The sequence below is a fragment of the Sinocyclocheilus anshuiensis genome, unplaced genomic scaffold (assembly GCF_001515605.1).
Source record: "Sinocyclocheilus anshuiensis isolate Anshui unplaced genomic scaffold, SAMN03320099.WGS_v1.1 scaffold436, whole genome shotgun sequence".
Taxonomy (NCBI): domain Eukaryota; kingdom Metazoa; phylum Chordata; class Actinopteri; order Cypriniformes; family Cyprinidae; genus Sinocyclocheilus; species Sinocyclocheilus anshuiensis.
The window spans coordinates 2959952-2978895 of NW_015560618.1; the positions used below are offsets into that span (position 1 = coordinate 2959952).

The 18944-nt window shown below is 35.1% G+C and overlaps 1 protein-coding gene across 1 annotated transcript in view; it reads left to right on the forward strand.

Annotated features, from left to right (window-relative positions):
* Window positions 1–18944, forward strand: part of pde4bb (phosphodiesterase 4B, cAMP-specific b) — a 71598-nt gene that overhangs the window by 3138 nt on the left and 49516 nt on the right. Inside the window, exon 2 of the mRNA XM_016478093.1 lies at window positions 10853–10978. Coding sequence (XP_016333579.1) covers window positions 10937–10978 — 42 coding nt within the window. The 5' untranslated portion in view covers window positions 10853–10936. The remainder of the gene's footprint in view (window positions 1–10852; window positions 10979–18944) is intronic.

Genomic DNA, 18944 nt, shown 5'->3' on the forward strand with positions numbered 1-18944 from the left:
TTTTTTTTACTTTAAACCGCATAAACACATTTCATTACACCAAATACACCAAATAATGTTCTTTTTAGCAGCATCATATGACCCCTTTAAATGACCATTTGAGCTATCATTCTATTTGATTGCTTGGTGTTACATGATGTTTCTTACATGTTATTATGTAATTCTTACGTAATTGCCAAATCAATTGTGTCAAAGAACAAATCAAAGTAATTAAAGCAGATAGAGAAACAAAGACTTGGCAACCCCAGAAGCTGTTTGTTTTGTAATGAGATGTTGCAGTGTGTCAGAGAATTGTATGGTCATGTTAAATAATTATACTGAGCATTAGTGAGTATTAATGAGTACACATCACATAGCGTGACATTGTGTTGTCCAGAGATTGTTTACAGCACAGAGCAAATGATTGCCCTGCAGGCCAGTAAGAGACATCAGCTAACCTGCTTGTGATTGCCATTCCCCCACAGGATATTACTCTAAATCAGGGGCTTCAGCAGGGGCCCGTAACTTCTGCGGGGTCCGTGGTGGTACTGTAAACAAATCTCAAACAAATATTTGTGAAAAAACTAAAAGTATTATATTAAGTAAATGCTTTTTGAACTTTCTATTGATCATAAAAAAAAGATTATGCTTTCCGCAAAAATATTGAACAGCTCAACTATTTTCAAAATTGATAATAAATGTTACTTCAGCAGCATATCAGCGTATTAGAATGATTTCTGAAGGATCATGTGGCACTGAAGACTGAGGCTGAAAATTACATTTTAAAATATATTCAAATAGAAAACCTATTTTAATGGCTTATTTTTTTAATGATTTTTATTATTATTATTACGTTATAGTTATTTTGTCTCCTTCTTACAGTGTAATTATACAGTTAAGTATGGAGTATTATTAATTAACAACATGCACTTACTATAGGGTTAGAGAATTAGTGTTTGGTTTAGGGTTAGTTGCATGTAATTATACATTATTTACTGTTATTGCTATAGTAAATACATGTAACATTAATATATTTTAAAATGTAATTTATTCCTGTGATGCCAAGCTGAATTTTCAGCATCATTACTCCAGTCTTCAGTGTCACACGATCCTTCAGAAACTATTCTGATTTGCTGCTTAAGAAACATTTATTATTTTTATCATCTATGTTGAAAAAAGTTTGCTTAATATTTTTCTGAAACAGTGATACGTTTTTCTCTGGATTCTTTGTATAAAAGATTCAGCAACATTTGAAATGGAAATGATTTCAGCATTTATTTGAAACAGAAAACTTGTGTAGCATTATAAACATATACTTTACTGTCATTTTGATTCATTTAATGCATCCATGTTAAGAATTAATTAAAAGTATTAATTTCTTTGAAAACTGTAATGTAATATACAGTTATGTGAATGACAAAAACCCAGATTTACAAAAAAATATATATTATTGATCACTTTATTTTGTCTCTGCGCACAATGTTAGTATGTCAAAAATGTGACAATTTTTTATTTAGCAGCCAAATTATTAGCATCTTTAAAACTGATACACATACACATAATCTTTTGGCATAGCTATCTTTGTTAAATAATTTGATGGCGTTGGGCAATCACCTTTAAATTTGAGTTCATACCATATTCTATACTATACCATGGGTGTCAATAGATACATTCATTAATCCTTATCATGATCATTATCATTAATCAATATATCTTGAGTTTCTGGTCAGATGGTCAAAGGCTGAAATTTTTCATGTGTTAAGAGCACATGTGGTAAATAACTCACAGCATTTAGCAGAAATAATTAAGTAAGTAATTGACTACAGGCAAAAACACTAAGCTTCCCAAAGACAATTATACAAAATAACAGTAACAATATCAAGTCCTGGAATCCATTTAACAGGCTAATAGTTTTCTCCATGCTGGATATGGACATCCTTGAGTAATTCATACTGTGATAATCAGTGACCCATGTTGACTTCATTATTGTTCTCTTAAGTCTTGACATGTCATCACATGAGGTTATGAAAGCCATGTTGCTATAGTTACAGGCATCACGCTACATGACGAACCTGTAGTGTTGTTTTGGAACGAAGTTTCAATCTCGCAGGGTTCAGTGAAACTCGCAATCCATTAGGAATTCACAATATACCGAACCAATTGTATTGTCACACTCATTTAATGCTAGTAATTGCTTTAGAAATTAAAAACCCTGCTTCTCATAGCTTGACTGGATTTGGAATGGTTGGCAGAACAAAAATAAATAGATCCTATTGAAGAAGTCACAAGTCTGTGAGAATCTACATCTGTACTTTGTGCTCTCAATACATAAACTTTTATGCCAGGAAACCTTATTTTATCAATCAAGTACACAGTAACCCGTGTTTTTGGTGGGACAGGAACATCATTGTGGGTACGGCATGAGGTTATAACCAAGCACTGGTTCTGGTAATAAGATTGTGGAGCTGGTGAGCACCATGGAGTCTTTGTTTCAGCTCAAATAACATATTGTGCCTGACTCAATACACAATATACGCCTGTTTGCCAGGAATAAGATCGCAAGAAGTGCATTTTTGGTATTTAGCTATGGATTTTCTAAGACATAGACGACTGTAGTGCTAAAAGTGAAATCAAAACATTACAAACTACAAGTTATATATGTTTTGTTAACAGTATTGTCCAACACAGACCAGTTTTGAAATATTTGGGAATCATCCATATTTGCGCTTTTAAATGTTTTCTAGAAGTTGCTTGTTCACATACACATGTCTCAAAACACTTAAATCACTTTGTTGTGCACATGCAAAACATCATAAACACTCAATGAGATGTTACTTAGAGACCAGACATATACGTAATAAAGTTGTCACACTCATCTTCTGGAACGATCATTTTATTAGCGAAATATCCCAACACTCACTGGTGCATCCAGGTCACACTTTTGTGTGTTTTTAGATTTGTCAATGTGAACGCGCAACTTTTGGGAAAAGCTTAAAGGAGACATATTATGCCCCTTTTTACAATATGTAATATAAGTAAGTCTCTGGTGTCCCCAGAATGTGTCTGTGAAGTTTCAACTCAAAATACCCCACAGATAATTTATTATATCATTTTGAAAATGCCTATTTTGAGTGGAAGCAGAAACACTCTGTTTTTCGTGCCTGTCTCTTTAAATGCAAATGAGCTTCTGCTCCCCGCCCCCTTTTCTAGAATAGAGCTGCGCCATTACAGCTCATACCTGCTAAAAAACATCTGTTTTGGTTCTGATTATCATGTTTATCATGCTGAAATCATGCGTTTTAAACCATATGAGTTTAAACTTCTTTCTGAGAGCACACATCCGAAGCACACGGAGAGAAAGCGGCTGTCACTGCATGTGAGTACTAAACTAAGTTCTCATTCACACACAAGTTGACCTTAAAAACACACGAGTTACAAAAAACAGTCGGTTATGTCTGTGAAGGTAAACAGCTGGGAAATAAATTGCATGTTTAATTTAGATCTGTGTGGCAGCAGCAATATACATTCAATAAATCAATAAATCCACTGCTCTCTTGTCTCCTCTGAGGCTGGGACTCTAAACAGTGTTCTGTGCTCGTCTGTGCAGCCAAGGACAGAACAGTTAGCATGCTTTGCTCAAACTTTCTCTCCTCTGAGGCTGGGACTCTAAACAGTGTTCTGTGCTCGTCTGTGCAGCCAAGGACAGAACAGTTAGCATGCTTTGCTCAAACTTTCACAATGGCATTAGAGCTGGTACACCGTTGTCGCTTGCGAAATCCCAATGACGGCGCCGTGGGTGGAAACTTACAGATTAAGGGGCGGTAATATTATAATGAGATCCCTTTGCAACGTCAACAAGGGAGCGAAATCAGACGCGCTCGTTTTTTCAGATGCTTGCAGAAAAAGGCTTAACAAAACAAAGTTACTGGGTTAATCTTTTTCACGTTTCCTTGGTTGGTAGATGCACCGGGGACCTGATTATAGCACTTAAAACCTGTAAAAGTCAGATTTTCATGATATGTCACCTTTAAAAGCGATAATGTGGATGGTGAGCATTTCGAGAAAACAAGTAGTTTGTGATGTTTCGAATCACTTTTAGATTTCACACATTAAACGACAACGATGTACTAAAAACTGAAAAGTTCTCCTTTGTGTATTTGAAAAGTTTCACGCACAGATGTTGTCGTAATGATCCCCGTTCACACGGATCTGTGAAAACGACTAGAAATGCTGTATGCATGCCAGGCCAGTAGTTGGCGATGTCAATTCGTAAAGAAATACTACATGCACACATACCTAAAGACTGTAAACGTAAAATGCATGCGCATGTTGTCACTGTTTTCACAAATTTGCATTTTTGTAGTTTAGCCAGCGACGTTAATGGTATCATTTTCAAAAATATGCGCTTTGAAACCCGTTTACAAAAGTTTGCGTTTTCAGGCCCTACAAAGCACAGTTGTCAAAACGCAAAACGCTTCTGTTTTTAGTTGAAAATGGTCTCTTGTAAACATCTCCTCAAAATGTGTTGTAATTTTGCATAAACCATGTATAGTTTGTGTAACGCATCAATCATCATCTTTTGCCATAGAAAAACAATTGCAAGTAAATATTCTGTCATCTTTGCAGGAGATTAGTATGAAGATTAACATTTCTAATTAGCAACATTATAAGTGAATAGCAGGCACAATGTCGTTACAACCATAGTCATATATGGGTACAATATGCATCATCATTTTCACAGTACACAGTACATCATGAAAATGGCATGTCAGTGTGGACGAGAGGTCAAAATATAGAAAAAAAAAATTTAATCTGTGGATGTAGACTTTATATTCAGTGTTGTATTTGGTACTAGGTGGTAGCTGGAAAAATATGGATATTACATTGTAAAATATAGATAATCTCATCCCAATTTACCTGTCCAAACCTTTCCCCTGACATGATTACAGTTCATAGCTGCTGTTAGAAACTAGACGTAACATAAATTTCAACCTAATTGAATCCGTCACCCTATGTTCTGTTGCAATTTTGCATAAACCAATCTTTTATTTTAGGAAAATGTGTCCAACAGATTGAGTAACCCCAACAAATTAGAGAAAGATGAGAAGGGGAAAAAAACAGAAATGAGAAAGTGTGGAGCTGAAATGTAAATTGGCTAATCAAGGTTCTGCACAAGAGGCAATGCAATCATTTTTCACCTCGCGCATAAAAACTTTATGGAAGTGAGGTAGAATCCTTCAAGAGCTCATTATTTATCTCCCCCGACCTTAAATTTCAAGGTGTAATTTATTTGGGTGCAAAGGCAAATAAAAGGCAAACAGTTTTATCACTGATGAATTTAGGCTGTTTGTACTATGAAACCTTGAATTTTTCCATTTGAAAAGGTAATGATCCACATGAAAGTGTAGAAAACCATGCCAGTTTACTTGTGAAATGCTTGGTCAACCACTCAGTATAATGTAATATAACCAGATTGTAACCATTTGATTGTAAACTTCGAAGGGGGCTTCAAAATGACTTAAAGTAAGACAAAATAAAACTTTCAGTTAGCCCCCTGAACAACTCTGTTTGAAAAAACAGGGTTCCTATAGTTTTGGAAAAGCTGGATATAAGGTAGCCTAATTTTAAAAGTGAGATTTCTAGACCTGAAAAACTTTTGGGAATTACTAAAATCTTAAAACTCAATGGGCATTTTTATAATGAATAAGTTTCCTAATGCCAAGCTCTAATGGTTTTATTATTTTAAAATATTTTGGCTTTGGAGTCAAAAAGGTTGCGAACCACAGCCTTAGACACTTGAAGACAACATAAGGAAAGGAGACATGTCAGAATGTTTATACAACAGTTAATTCGTTCCTCGAGTATGATAGAGTGCAACAGTCGGGCCGGAATTAAAAAATCCTATTCATTTTCTCCATATAGGAAATAATTTTAATAATAACTTACAAACCATAAAAGGCAGACCTACTGTGCTTTTGTTGAAGCCATTAGCCCTCTTTTTTTTTAAATAATCATGTTTAACAGTGGAATCCTTGGTGAAAAACTACACTACCCATGAGTCTGCATATAAATCAGATCAGAAAAATCAGATAAATGCAACAAGCAAATCTTTAGTGCCGACTCACTCCCATGAAGCACTGTGAATGATAATCAAGTCAATCTCCCTACACTCTGAAACGATTTAAATATTTCTATATAACAAATATTTCATAGAATGTCTCTATATATATTCAACATGTTTCTTTTGTAATTTGAATATGTTGAATATGTACTAATTTGTTTGAATATGTAGTTCTTTCCCTCATTAAAGCCATTAAATACAGTCTTGTGCCTTTACCTTTTTGTCTGATTTTTAGATTTCTTTGCTTTAAATCAAAGTTTGTAGTGTAGCGATTCACCTGGTTTCTCTTTTTCACCTAGGCTTTTTGAAATACATGAGAAAAATTAATGGGAAAAATGCTTCCGGAACCAAAACCGTCAAAAAAGTGGATGGCACTGTTGCACTGGATGAGCTCGACTGTTTGCATGGTTAGGATTTTACTGTCTTTATGAGTGAGTCATTGAATCGTTACTTCAACTGGTTTGTTGAAAAATGCTGATTCATTTAGGAACGAATCAAGACTTTGTGAATGAGTCATTGAATTATTCACTTGATTTGTTTAAAAACACTGACCTGAATGAACTGTTGTATACAAGCAGTATCACACAATTGTACTGCCTTTTCTTTTTTACTCCAATAACTTCTCATGATAAACGACCCAAAGTGTCATTGCTAATTCTAACTAGACGCTTTCAAATTAGTAATGGAGGCCTGGACTCATCTTTTCAACTAGCAACGGCAAGAAAGTACAACACACAAGAGAGTCTTTGGGACACTCCTTAGTTTCTTCTTGTTTATTTACATACTTGCAGGAGTGTGTTGCTGTGCTTTTGCTTATGTGTGATGGCTATTGCTTTAATAAGCCTTATCTTATGAGTAGCTTCAAACCTATCATCTTTCCTTGTTATTTTACATGTAAACATAAATCAATGGGGTTGCGACTAAAAATAAGTCAGCTCACTTCTGATAGCATGATGAACAGCAGTGAAAAAGCTATGCCAAATCCACATAATCAAATCCAACTAACCCATTAATTGTGTTTAGTTAAGACAGCAAAGTAAATAGACTTAACAACTTTTAAAAGGGAGTAGAAAACATTCCCTATCGTTTTTTTTATTGGCGTCAAATGTTTTGCGTCCAATCAAGCTCTATGGTGTTCAGATTCTCTTGGCAGAAGCTACAAATATTTGCTCCAGTGTTTATTCGTGTGTTAGGCTGGTAAATTACACTTCTGTTGTGTTTATACATTTACAAAATTGTTTTTGCATTTGCAAACATCTTACCATATGAAACACCAGCCTTACAATAAGCTAAAACCAAACAAGACATCTTTTAAAAATGATTTATGGATGGACCAAAAATAATGTTTTTAGAAGCATGCAGGGAAACATACAGTATAGTATTTCCATGCCGTAGTTGGTTAAAAAACGATGTTTGGAGAACGTTCAGCTGGACAGGGATCTGTAAGGCCGTGGACAGAGCCATCTGCTGTGGCTCAGGAACACAAAGCCATACAGTGACTTCTGATCTCAGTGCCAATGAGACATTGTTATGGCACTGTTTGATTCACTGTCATCATCTGACCAACTTCAACAAGCTTGAAAAAATCTATTACAAAGAATAGGCTGACATTATTAACAAACTGTATATACAATGATGGCAGTTAACCCTAAAATCTTAATGTAACAATTTTTCTCAGCGATATTAGTCTATTTGTTTTAGGTTTTTTTTTCAAGTCAGCAAGTCTTTGAATATATTGTAAGGCACTATACAGTAATTATACTGTATATTATACAATAAAAAATACATTAAAAAGCAAGAAATGTTCCAAATGCAACCCAACTGACTGTTGGGTCATATAGTCCACTGTGGAAATTGGAAATTAATGGGGGCTTGGGGTACAAATGCCACTGAAATTAGTAAAAAGGGCTCCAAAATTGAAATGTAGTTTTTGTTCTTTATATTTACAACATATAATATAGTTAAGCAATATCACACAAGTGCTGTTTTTCCTAAATATCAGCACAATCAAAAATGTTACATTGATTCAACCATTTTTAACAAATTGGTAAAGTGAATGATTCAATTTAAAGAAATTTAAAGTGACCAATGCCCTACAGACTTTTCGACTAAACAGACACCTTTAAACATATTTTCAAAACCGCATACGACACATTTAACACAGAGCAAAAAAACATGTTTTCCTCCATACCTGTAATAACGTTAGGTAAGATAAACTAGCTAAGTTATCTAGCTAACTAACTACAATTGACTAGCTGCTTAAATTTGAGTTAAGGTTGACTAGCCTGGCTAGCTAAGATAAACCAAAGGTCATTGAAAATAGTTTAATATTAAGTGGCTAAATGAACTAGCTAGTTAAAAATAAACTGTCCTTTGTTGTATTGTACACATAGCCACATTTCCAGTGTTAACAGAATGTTCATTGAAAGTTATCTGGTCCTTAATAACATTACATAATGTAAAAATAAATTATTTATACATCATTCATTAAACATTTTTTTTTCCCAGAACATTTTTGTTCTTATTTTAGAATGTTTACAAAACATTTGCACATACAGAACAAATGCTTTTAAAACATTGGAAAAAAAAAGACATTTGAAATGTAATTTCTAAAATGTGTAATTTAATTTTAAAACATACTTGGCAGGTACAATAATCGATTTATTTTTCCCTTAGTGACAGAATTACCCAATGTGTGATTTTATGTTTATTGTCAGATGACAGTTACATATTTGATTAATGTTACATCGTTTACACGTTTCTCAGAGATTTTTTTTAAAACAGTTAAACAAATTCATAGGTGGGTTTTTTGCATTTGTGCAACAGTAAAGAACTTAAAATAGAATAAATACCCATTTGTAATCAACAAAGCTTTCTACACTCTGTTCTGTTGATTATAATGGGTCCTATTATCCTGAGGTGTTGAATTGAGCTGCTCACTTACAGTATAGGCATGGTTCAAACTGTGCCAAGCACTAAAGAACTTTCCACCGATGTAAGATTGACAAGCAATTTACTGAAACATGAGGACAGGTGCATCTCGGGTGCACACACACATACACATGAACAAGAAAATGTTTGGTGTCAGTGTAAAAATGTTGAACACTCAAAATGTGTGTATTTTCCATTTAGTTTCCCATGTCCATTCCACACCATCTCTATGCATTTTAATAAAGAATTATTGAGAATTAAATTGCCTCAGGCTCTAACTGTTAATATTTTAGCTCTTTACCCACTAGGGGTTGCACCGACTAATCGACTTGTCGACTTCAATGCTCTGCCATGACGCTTTAAGCTTGACGTCGACTAGTCGCTGGTCCTATAGAGGGCGCAACAGGATAAGAAATCTTTGAAGGACTTCCACATTTACACTCGTTTCCAAACAGTTAAAATGACAAATAAATGCATACTCTGAAAGCGGTCCACAAGACATGTGTGATTATATTACTGGATGCTCGAAATTGAACGGGAGAATGCACGTTTTAAACAGCTTATTGTACAGGTAAGTTAATCGCCGTTCTAATCTAATGCGCTGCTGCACTGTAACGCACACACATAGGCTACAGACAGTAGCGCGTACATCACGCGCACAGAATCATTCAGCGCGGAAATGTATTGTCAACACTGTTCTGTGATTTCTCAATAAAATAGCTTAGAAACTGAAAAGTTCAAGCATATATTTCTTAATAACCAAATCCCACAGCTTCACTTCTAGTAGAGAGACGCTGCCAGGTAGAATTAATTCACACACGCAATCGCTCTCACTAATGCATTCATATGAATGTAATCTTTACTGTGCTACTTTATCTGTATCTGATTTAGAACGAGCAGAAATCTGTGAGAAATATAACGACATAAACACAAAAGAACTGATAAAAATGAGCTGTTATAGGAGCAACAGCCATGTGGGCAGCGCTGTGTCATATGCCATAGCTGTGCACAAGGTGTTCGAGTCTCAGCTCCAGACTTATTTGTTCATTAAGGACGTCATCAGGGACTAGTCGACTTCGACTCAACTTACATCACATAAAAGTCGACTTTAAAAAATCAGAAGTCGTTCAACCCCTATTACCCACTAGTGTCCGGATTCAGAGCGATGATGAAAATTGAGATGAAATAGATAGCTTCCATCAAACGCCCAAAGCTTGCACAGTCCTATACCACTTCCTGGGTCAAATTTTTACTCGATAGCGTTAGGCAGTGTTGATTTATGCTGTTTAATGTTCGATGACTGCATTATTTTACGTATGTATCTGCTTACATATGTTGCTTCTTCTTCAACATGTTTTGATTCAGAGATTCAGTACTCTTTCAGAAGATGTGTAATAGTGCCCCCTACTGTATAACAATGAAAACACATAAAGCCGGAAAATTCTGTCATTGGTGGGGAAAGGGTTAATCATCATTAATCTATACATTTTGCACTATAAAGTTGCTGTATCTGCTGTTTCCAAAAATTGTATATTTATCTTTTAATCTAAACAAACTTGCAATATTCAATGAAACTCTGAATTTTCACATTTTTGAATGAAAAGTCAATATGAAACGCAGTATGACATTATAGAGCTAAGATAGTATAACCAACTGTTTATAATTTGATGTTTCGTTGGTTTACTGTCTTCATTCTAATGTTACTGAACACAAGAAATTAACATCAAAACTGAGACAATTGTGATTTTTAATTAGTAAACTGGCCCAGTGGAGGGTTTGATGAAAACTTATGCTAATGCATTTTTTTTCCTCTGGCTACAGTTGACAGCTGAAGTTCATTTGTATGCCGGTGAAGAATCCCGAGAGACAGAAGAACCTTCTGAGCTTGAGCTGTCAGCAGAGATCATGAGGAAGAGCCGGAGCGTCTTGGCAGTGACACCTAGTGATGTGAGACATTTTACTGTTGTGTTTCAACATGAATAGAAGATAACGCTATGCAGTGATTTTTTTTTATTCTGCCCCCCAGTACACACAGAGGTCCATGCCATTTAGATGTTTAAAAAATCGCTTCTTGTTTTTCTCCTAGTTTGCCCTTTATATGTTTCACACTTATGAAGCAGCCAGGTTTTCTCTGAAATATTTTGTTCTTCGATTTCTACAGAAAAAAAACAAAAAAAAATCAACAAGCTCTAGGCAAGCGTGTCTACAAGAACATAAACAACCAATTAACCACACACACAAACCCACATACGCACACACATAATATTAATAGCTATTTATGAGGGACGTGAGAAAAGATGGCAGGCACCATAAAACCTCGACAGAGGAAAGAAGGACAGAACAGAGTTGAAAAAAAGGCCAGTCATTCATTTGTCTTCTTGATGTTTTTAATTACCTGAACTCGGTTGGTTGTAACCAAATTAGGCTTAACATTTTACAGTCTTTGAATTCTAATTTACATAATATGAATTAAACTCTTCCGTTTAAAGGTGAAGTGTGACAATTTTTCCCCCTTAATATTTATTCTTAGTTAGGATTAGGGTAAGTCAGCATAGAAACAAAGAAATGTTTCTACCCATTTACCCATTTTACTTCCAAAAACTGAGGTGAACTTGATTTTGTCCATTGGAAAGTGATTGGATTATTAAAATTGACTCTATGACAGGTGGTTGTAGTGTAAAGCTTAAAAAGTTATAGTGCTTTGTGATGTTGGATTGTCGTGTCAGTGATACAGATCACCAAATAATAATTAGGATTGTCACTATACCAAATTGTTATGAATTGATCAAAACCTCACAGGTTTCATAAAAGACCTTAGTCAGGGTGGACGTCATATTGAATTTAATGCGGACAAAAAAAAAGGCTATGCAGGATAGATTTAGTCTTTACAATGGCACATACTGTATAGAAGTCCTAGATCATGTCATTTTCACAACTCACAAGTTTTAAAAATGTTTTATGGAGTTGTTGTCTACTGACGTTTCGTTATTAAACTATAGTACAATCATGGGCGGACTGGCCATCTGGCATATAGGGCATTTTCCTAGTGCGCCGACACACTTTGGGGCTGATACTTTGGCCCATCATGCAGAGACAGTGGCACATTGGTTTGTCTTCTGTATTGACAGCATTAACTCAATCGCAATGCGCCATAGACGAAAACCTATATTGCAGCTGTTCCCAAAGCGCCACCTTCTGGCAGAGAGTTAATTTGCATTTTTAGCATAATTTCACAAAGCTAAATTTTGTTCATGTACTCTTTCATTCTTTCTTGTCTCTTGCTTAAAAAAATCAGCAATTGGTTTTAGAATCACCCCACTTGCTGACAGTTGGAATCGGCCATGAAAAATCATGATTGGTGTATCTCTAGTTTTTGTAGATAACCTAAACTACTGGTTAGTTTCCTCAAACAGTCATAACTTTGACAATTAACAGCAAGTCAAGAGCGATTGAGTACACTGGTCCACTTAAACGTGTATACACAGTATATATACACTCACATAAACAAACACAATGTTATTATGTACCTGGTATTACCTATGTTATAGGGTCCAAATGTGTGTGTGTGTGTGTGTGTGTGTGTGTGTGTGTGTGTGTGTATTTTGAATGGCAGTGTGTATATATGGGTGCTGTCTGACTGGACAGATTCTGATCTTAGTGATGGGTCATTTGGATCAAAAAATACCAATTTGTCCCAGTCCAGCCCTGAGTAAAATCCATTCAACACACTGTACTTCTGTCCCTCACAGCCTTGTTTTCATCCCTGTCAGAAATTAAATATGGCGCTACCATGACTAAGGTCTATTCTCAATATCACCAAATAACAATAACTCAAACTAATTAACAAATTAATGATCAGAAACAGTTATACAACTACTATAAGTATATCCACCCTTAACCAGATGCATTCAGTACATTCATGTTAAGCAGTATGTACTATAAAGCAAATCTCTTGATAGAGAACACTGCTTGATAGTTATATTGTCAAAAACTGTAAAATATAGTATCGTCCAGTGATATATTAAAAGTAATAGAGAGAGAGAGTGTACATCCTACCATACATACGTGTACTCATAGAAAGCGCAGCTTTCTTATATGCTATATAGCAAATCTTGGCTGCATGATTGTTTATATCATCACTAAAGGTAAACTGTATTATTGAACAACTTGTATATATAAAATTGAATAAAAATTATATCCAACTTTATCCAGATCAATATAGAACACTCATGTAATGTGATGCCACTATATATATATATATATATCGCAAATCGCAACTGCCTGATGTTTGATTTTGTCACAAAAAGGAACTATTATTGCTCAGCTCTTTATATAAAGTTAGATATACCATATATATATACACAATATAGCAAATCTTAACTGATTGACTTGTATTGTCGCAAAATTTAAATCATATTATTGTCTGGCTCTAAATGCGACTAGATGGTATGAAGATATTATAATCATTAACGTCATGATTTTCTTTAAAGCTGGTTTGAAGCAATGTGTATTATGAAAAGATCTATACAAAATGTTTTTCATTTTTTCAGTTTTCATTTTGTGTTGAATTTATTGTGCAGAGACAGCTGTATATTGATTTCTCAGAAGAGTGAAAACACTGTCGCTTAGTGACGCTTTCAAGACATTGCTCTGTTTGTTTAAACAACCTGAAACTTCTGTCTCAACCAAAGGCATGATTTTGACACGGAACGAGCAGTTTGTCTGAATAATGGTTGGTGGTGCTTTAGTTGGGCGGAAGCAGCAGTGAAAGTGTTTGTGTAAACGTTTTTTTGTGTTTTTTGTCTTTGAAAAGTAATAAAAGTCTGGTCTGAGACATTGTTTGATTGAGTTGGCAAAGTCATAAAACACCCTCAAAGTTCTGGATTAGGCTCCTGTACTTAGAAGAACAATACCTTCACTTCTTCAATAGTCTATTGGCAAGTACACATGCACAATGAAGTGAAATAATGAGGCTGATATTGATTGTCTGTCAATAAGCTCTCACCTTTCTTCACTAGCACTCAATGAACGCTCGACACTCACCTCTCCTGCCTATGATTAACATCCACCTCTGAATTCCTGCTCAGTCTGTGGCAGCAGCCCTCTGTAACCCTCTTCATTGAAATCCTTCTCCAGAACAAGTGCGTCTGATTACTTACTGAGACTTTCTCAGCCAGGAGTGGAGCCTGAGTTTGAGTTTTTCTGCCACTTTCTGGATGTAGAAAGACTGCAAATATACCCATTTTTAAAACACGCTGTTCAATTATTTCACAAAGAATTACAAAGGAATAGAAAGCAATACATTAAATTAAACATGAAATTTTGAAGTGGAAAGGCTGAGATAGTATTTTCTCGATTTTCACTTTTTTCGAGATTTTCACTTTTTATGATTGAGAATTTGAGTGGTGCTTGCCTGTGCATAAGTTGCTGTACTAGGACAGTGTGGATGGTTTTTATCACATAGTCATGCAGTTGCTGGGCTGGTTGCCTTTTAGTTCAAGCCAATAAAGTGTCAAAGGTGTATATGCTGTGAAGATTTGTGATGCTAAAATGTTACAGAGTTGTTGTCAGAGTAAGTGTAGAAAATTTTTATGATTTATACAGTAAAAGACTAAAAATGCTACAACAAATATCTGTTATTTAGTTAACTCTAAATTACCTTACCATATAGCTACCATGGCAAATTTTACTGTAAAATACTGTCAAATTTGTAATTTTGAAAAAAAATTAGGTGAAAAAGAGTAAAAAAAAAAACAGTAAAAGCATGATACGTCATGTATGCTTTTCCCCCATTTTTGTTATCTGCATTGTACATTATGGTATTTTGTGTTACATTTATTTAGTTAATGTTTATTGAATTATTTTAGTGTCATGTGTGTTACTCTTGGCCATTTTTTCAGAACTTATGCTGAGCTCTGATTCTTCATGCGAATTTCTGTTGTACCACCTATATTTTTATGGTAGTTATCTGTAAATTTTTGGATGCAAAGCAGATTTGTGTAGTTCAAGTATCTTGGTACAGTAAATTAAGTCGAGTCACATTTATTTCTATAGCGCTTTATACAATACAGACTGTTTCAAAGCAGCTTTACAGTAATAAACAGGAAAATAAGAGAATTAGTGTTAGTGCAGAATTCGTCAATTATGAAGCTAATTGAATTTTGGCTGTAAAGCAGCTCTTTAGAAGATAATGGTGTCATTATTCAGCTCAATTTAATTCATTGTTGATTAATTTAGTTCAATAACAGTGTCACTGTTACAAAGTTCATCAGTTATGAAACAAACTCAATGCAACTATAAAGAAGCTCTACAGGAGAGAAGGTAATAGTGTCATTATTCAGCTCAAATCCGTTCAGTGTTGATTCATTTCCATTCAATAGCAGTCATAAATTATCATAAATATCAATAATCATAAATTATATATTTTATACATTTTCGTTGTATCACTTAATGAAATATAACTTACAAGTTGTGAAATATACAGATACCAATATGCCATCCTGTAATACTTGATACATTGTCACTATATTTTTGCAGTGATCTTCTGGCAACCACAGCTTGTAGTTTTTTTTTTTTTTTGCACGTTGGTTACTGTAAACTTAACAGGAAATTCAATATTTAAATATTTGTGCAATTTGAACTTTTGCACTTTGTGTTTGGTTTCAGCATCTGAGACAAAAATAAAAATGGTCAACTGATATGAGTCCATGTTATTTGTTAACAGCCAGAGTAGGTTGCATGTCCGCCGCGAGCTGTATTTGTCCAATCAATGTTATTGACATTGTAAATATGCAAAAATAGGACAGCAGTCCAGTGTACAGTGTGAAACAATTTCAAGTGTGAATAGCCCATGTGATGTTCTGAATGAAATGCACCAGTGATAATAATATCTAGAGCTACTTATGCAATGCATGTTTCAAAGAACAAACAATTATTGGTCAGTTTCTCACTTGACAGATATTAAAACATTTGTTGGCTGGTTTTAGTGACTCTCATTGACTCAGAGGCATATGACTGCAGGAAGGCAGGGGAACATAGAGGACATGCTGTCCATCTTTTCCTGTAAGCTACAGGAGAGAGTCTGTTTGTCTGATGCTCATGATCTCTTAGGGCTTTATTGATTTGTGCATTAGCGCTTTCCCCAAACTGCAGGGCTTAAAGTAACACCATTGTTCCATTCTTTAATGGGCAGGCACATTTTTCCCACTTCAAATATTTGAAGTGGATTTTGTGAGGTCCAAAGGAAGCCAAGCATTGGTTTTCCAGTCATACCCAAACCACTCAAGACCCCACCCTCCCCTCGCTGAGCTCTGGCCATACGTGTTTACTGACAAGCCTTGTAGCTTAACCCTCAATCATACTCATTCTTAAAGGAGTCATAGTGGTTGCCATGGTAACCGATCCTCCCAGCGATCGGCCGGTCTCTATTTGTTGGCTGGTTTTAGTGCTGGGAATGTGAGGCTGTGACTCTCATTGACTCAGAGGCATATGACTGCAGGAAGGCAGGGGAACATAGAGGACATGCTGTCCATCTTTTCCTCTAAGCTACAGGAGAGAGTCTGTTTGTCTGATGCTCATGATCTCTTAGGGCTTTATTGATTTGTGCATTAGCGCTTTCCCCAAACTGCAGGGCTTAAAGTAACACCATTGTTCCATTCTTTAATGGGCAGGCACATTTTTCCCACTTCAAATATTTGAAGTGGATTTTGTGAGGTCCAAAGGAAGCCAAGCATTGGTTTTCCAGTCATACCCAAACCACTCAAGACCCCACCCTCCCCTCGCTGAGCTCTGGCCATACGTGTTTACTGACAAGCCTTGTAGCTTAACCCTCAATCATACTCATTCTTAAAGGAGTCATAGTGGTTGCCATGGTAACCGATCCTCCCAGCGATCGGCCGGTCTCTGGACATACATCCATGTATATCTTTATTTCTCTTTTATGTATTTGTTTACTTATTTATTTACTGGATCAATGCCTATGGGCAGCCTTATCCTTCTTCACCATGTTTCCCTCAATTCAGTGAATGAAAATATCTAATTTTCTCTCTGGGCCTGATTTTTTTCTCATTCAGTGCAGAGCGAAGCAGCCTTCAGGGCTTTAATGCGGTCTGAGCTGAGTTGGCGTCGCTTGTATTGCAATGGCTGTAACATCTGTAAAGTGTGACATGATTATTAGATGATACTTCATACGCTTCTCATGGGATTCCCCTTTCCTTTCAATTAATTTCCCCTCCAATAATTGACTGGGCCTTCTAATCCACACGAAGCCATTTTTACCTATGACCTTCCACTGTTACCCAGTAAAAAACATTTTGTTTTAAATTTGTTCTGTTGCTTTAAATTTCACTGTATAACAGATTGTTCAAGATAGACCCCAATATTATATTGTATTATATTACATTACAATACATTATATTATATTATATTATATTATATTATATTATATTATATTATATTATATTATATTATATTATATTATGTTCCTATTTTAGGACCATACAGTTTTTTTCATTGTGACATTATTTACATGAAAATTAATGTAAATCATTATTATCATTCTTAAAGATAATTGTCATTACTTTATAATATACTTTATTTATTTATCTATTTATTCATTCATCATTTACTTACTTACTAATTTATGAATGAATGAATGAATGAATCCAGTGCAGCTTTCCAGTCTTGGAAAATGAGGGGGAAAAACACCTAAATGTTTTAATACTTATTTGTCCTGAAATGGTTTTCATCAAAGAATCCATTTTTTTCAGAAATATTAAGCAGCAAAAGCTGTTTTCATTATTTGAGCACCAATAATAATTGCAAATAGTTGAGCAGCAAATCAGCATTCTAGAAAGAGTTCTGAAGGATCGTTTGACGCTGAAGACTGGAGGAATGATGCTGAAAATTCAGCTTTGCGTTACAGAAATAAATTACATTTTAAAATATATTCACATAGAAAACAGTTATTTTAAATTGTAATAATATATCACAATATTACTGTTTGTACCATGTTTACCATAAATGGGTATAATAATTTGTATAATAAAATTTTAGTATATTACCATTATGTATACATACTTTAGAATTTAAATAATACATAATATGCATAATAAAATAATACATTTTTAGTTACTAACCATTAAATAAAAAATGCTGTAAACTAAAACATAAGTTTTAAAAAATCCAGACGCATTACAGTAATGAGAATTTTGAATGAAAATGACCCTTGGTCCTGTAATAGAGTTTTCTTCTTGTAAAATCAAATGTTTTTATTTGTTTCCTCTGCCTTTGGGATGAAATATGACCCAGACTTGTTCTAGACTGGTTTCATGAGATTCACCCAATTACTGCCGTTGTTTTCTGATACGGCTCTCCATCAAAGTGTCAATACATTTCCCAGAATTATAGCCAATCCTAAACTCACGCTGACCAGTCAAACAGAAGCAGTAGCTGTTTTGTCTCTCCCTACTCAATATCTGGATTCTCATCAGTTAGCTATCCCAATCTACAGGCCGTGCTCGAGGAATTCCTGGTAACACTCCTCTCTTCTGGGCAATTCTGATTGAGCTATAAACATATTACAAGGTGATATATTCAGTCTTCTGCTATAGGCTGTTAAGAAAGGATGTTGTCCAGCGACTCCACTGACAGTGATATGCAATCACGCTGAGGGAGCCAGCCGTTAAACACTCTGTATCTATAAAGAACTGTCAGGAGATAGAGTCAACATGCTAGAGCAGTAGAAACTGAACAGGGCTCTACATCAGTCACGTAGCGTAAATGAGAGGCTCACTCCCTAGAGTGCCATATATCACCCAAAGCTTCACTGACATCAACCTGAACAAACAGTTTATGGGCTGAGCTGATTGACAAAGTCCAGTACAGGTTCCCACACTTGTATGTTTGTATTTTT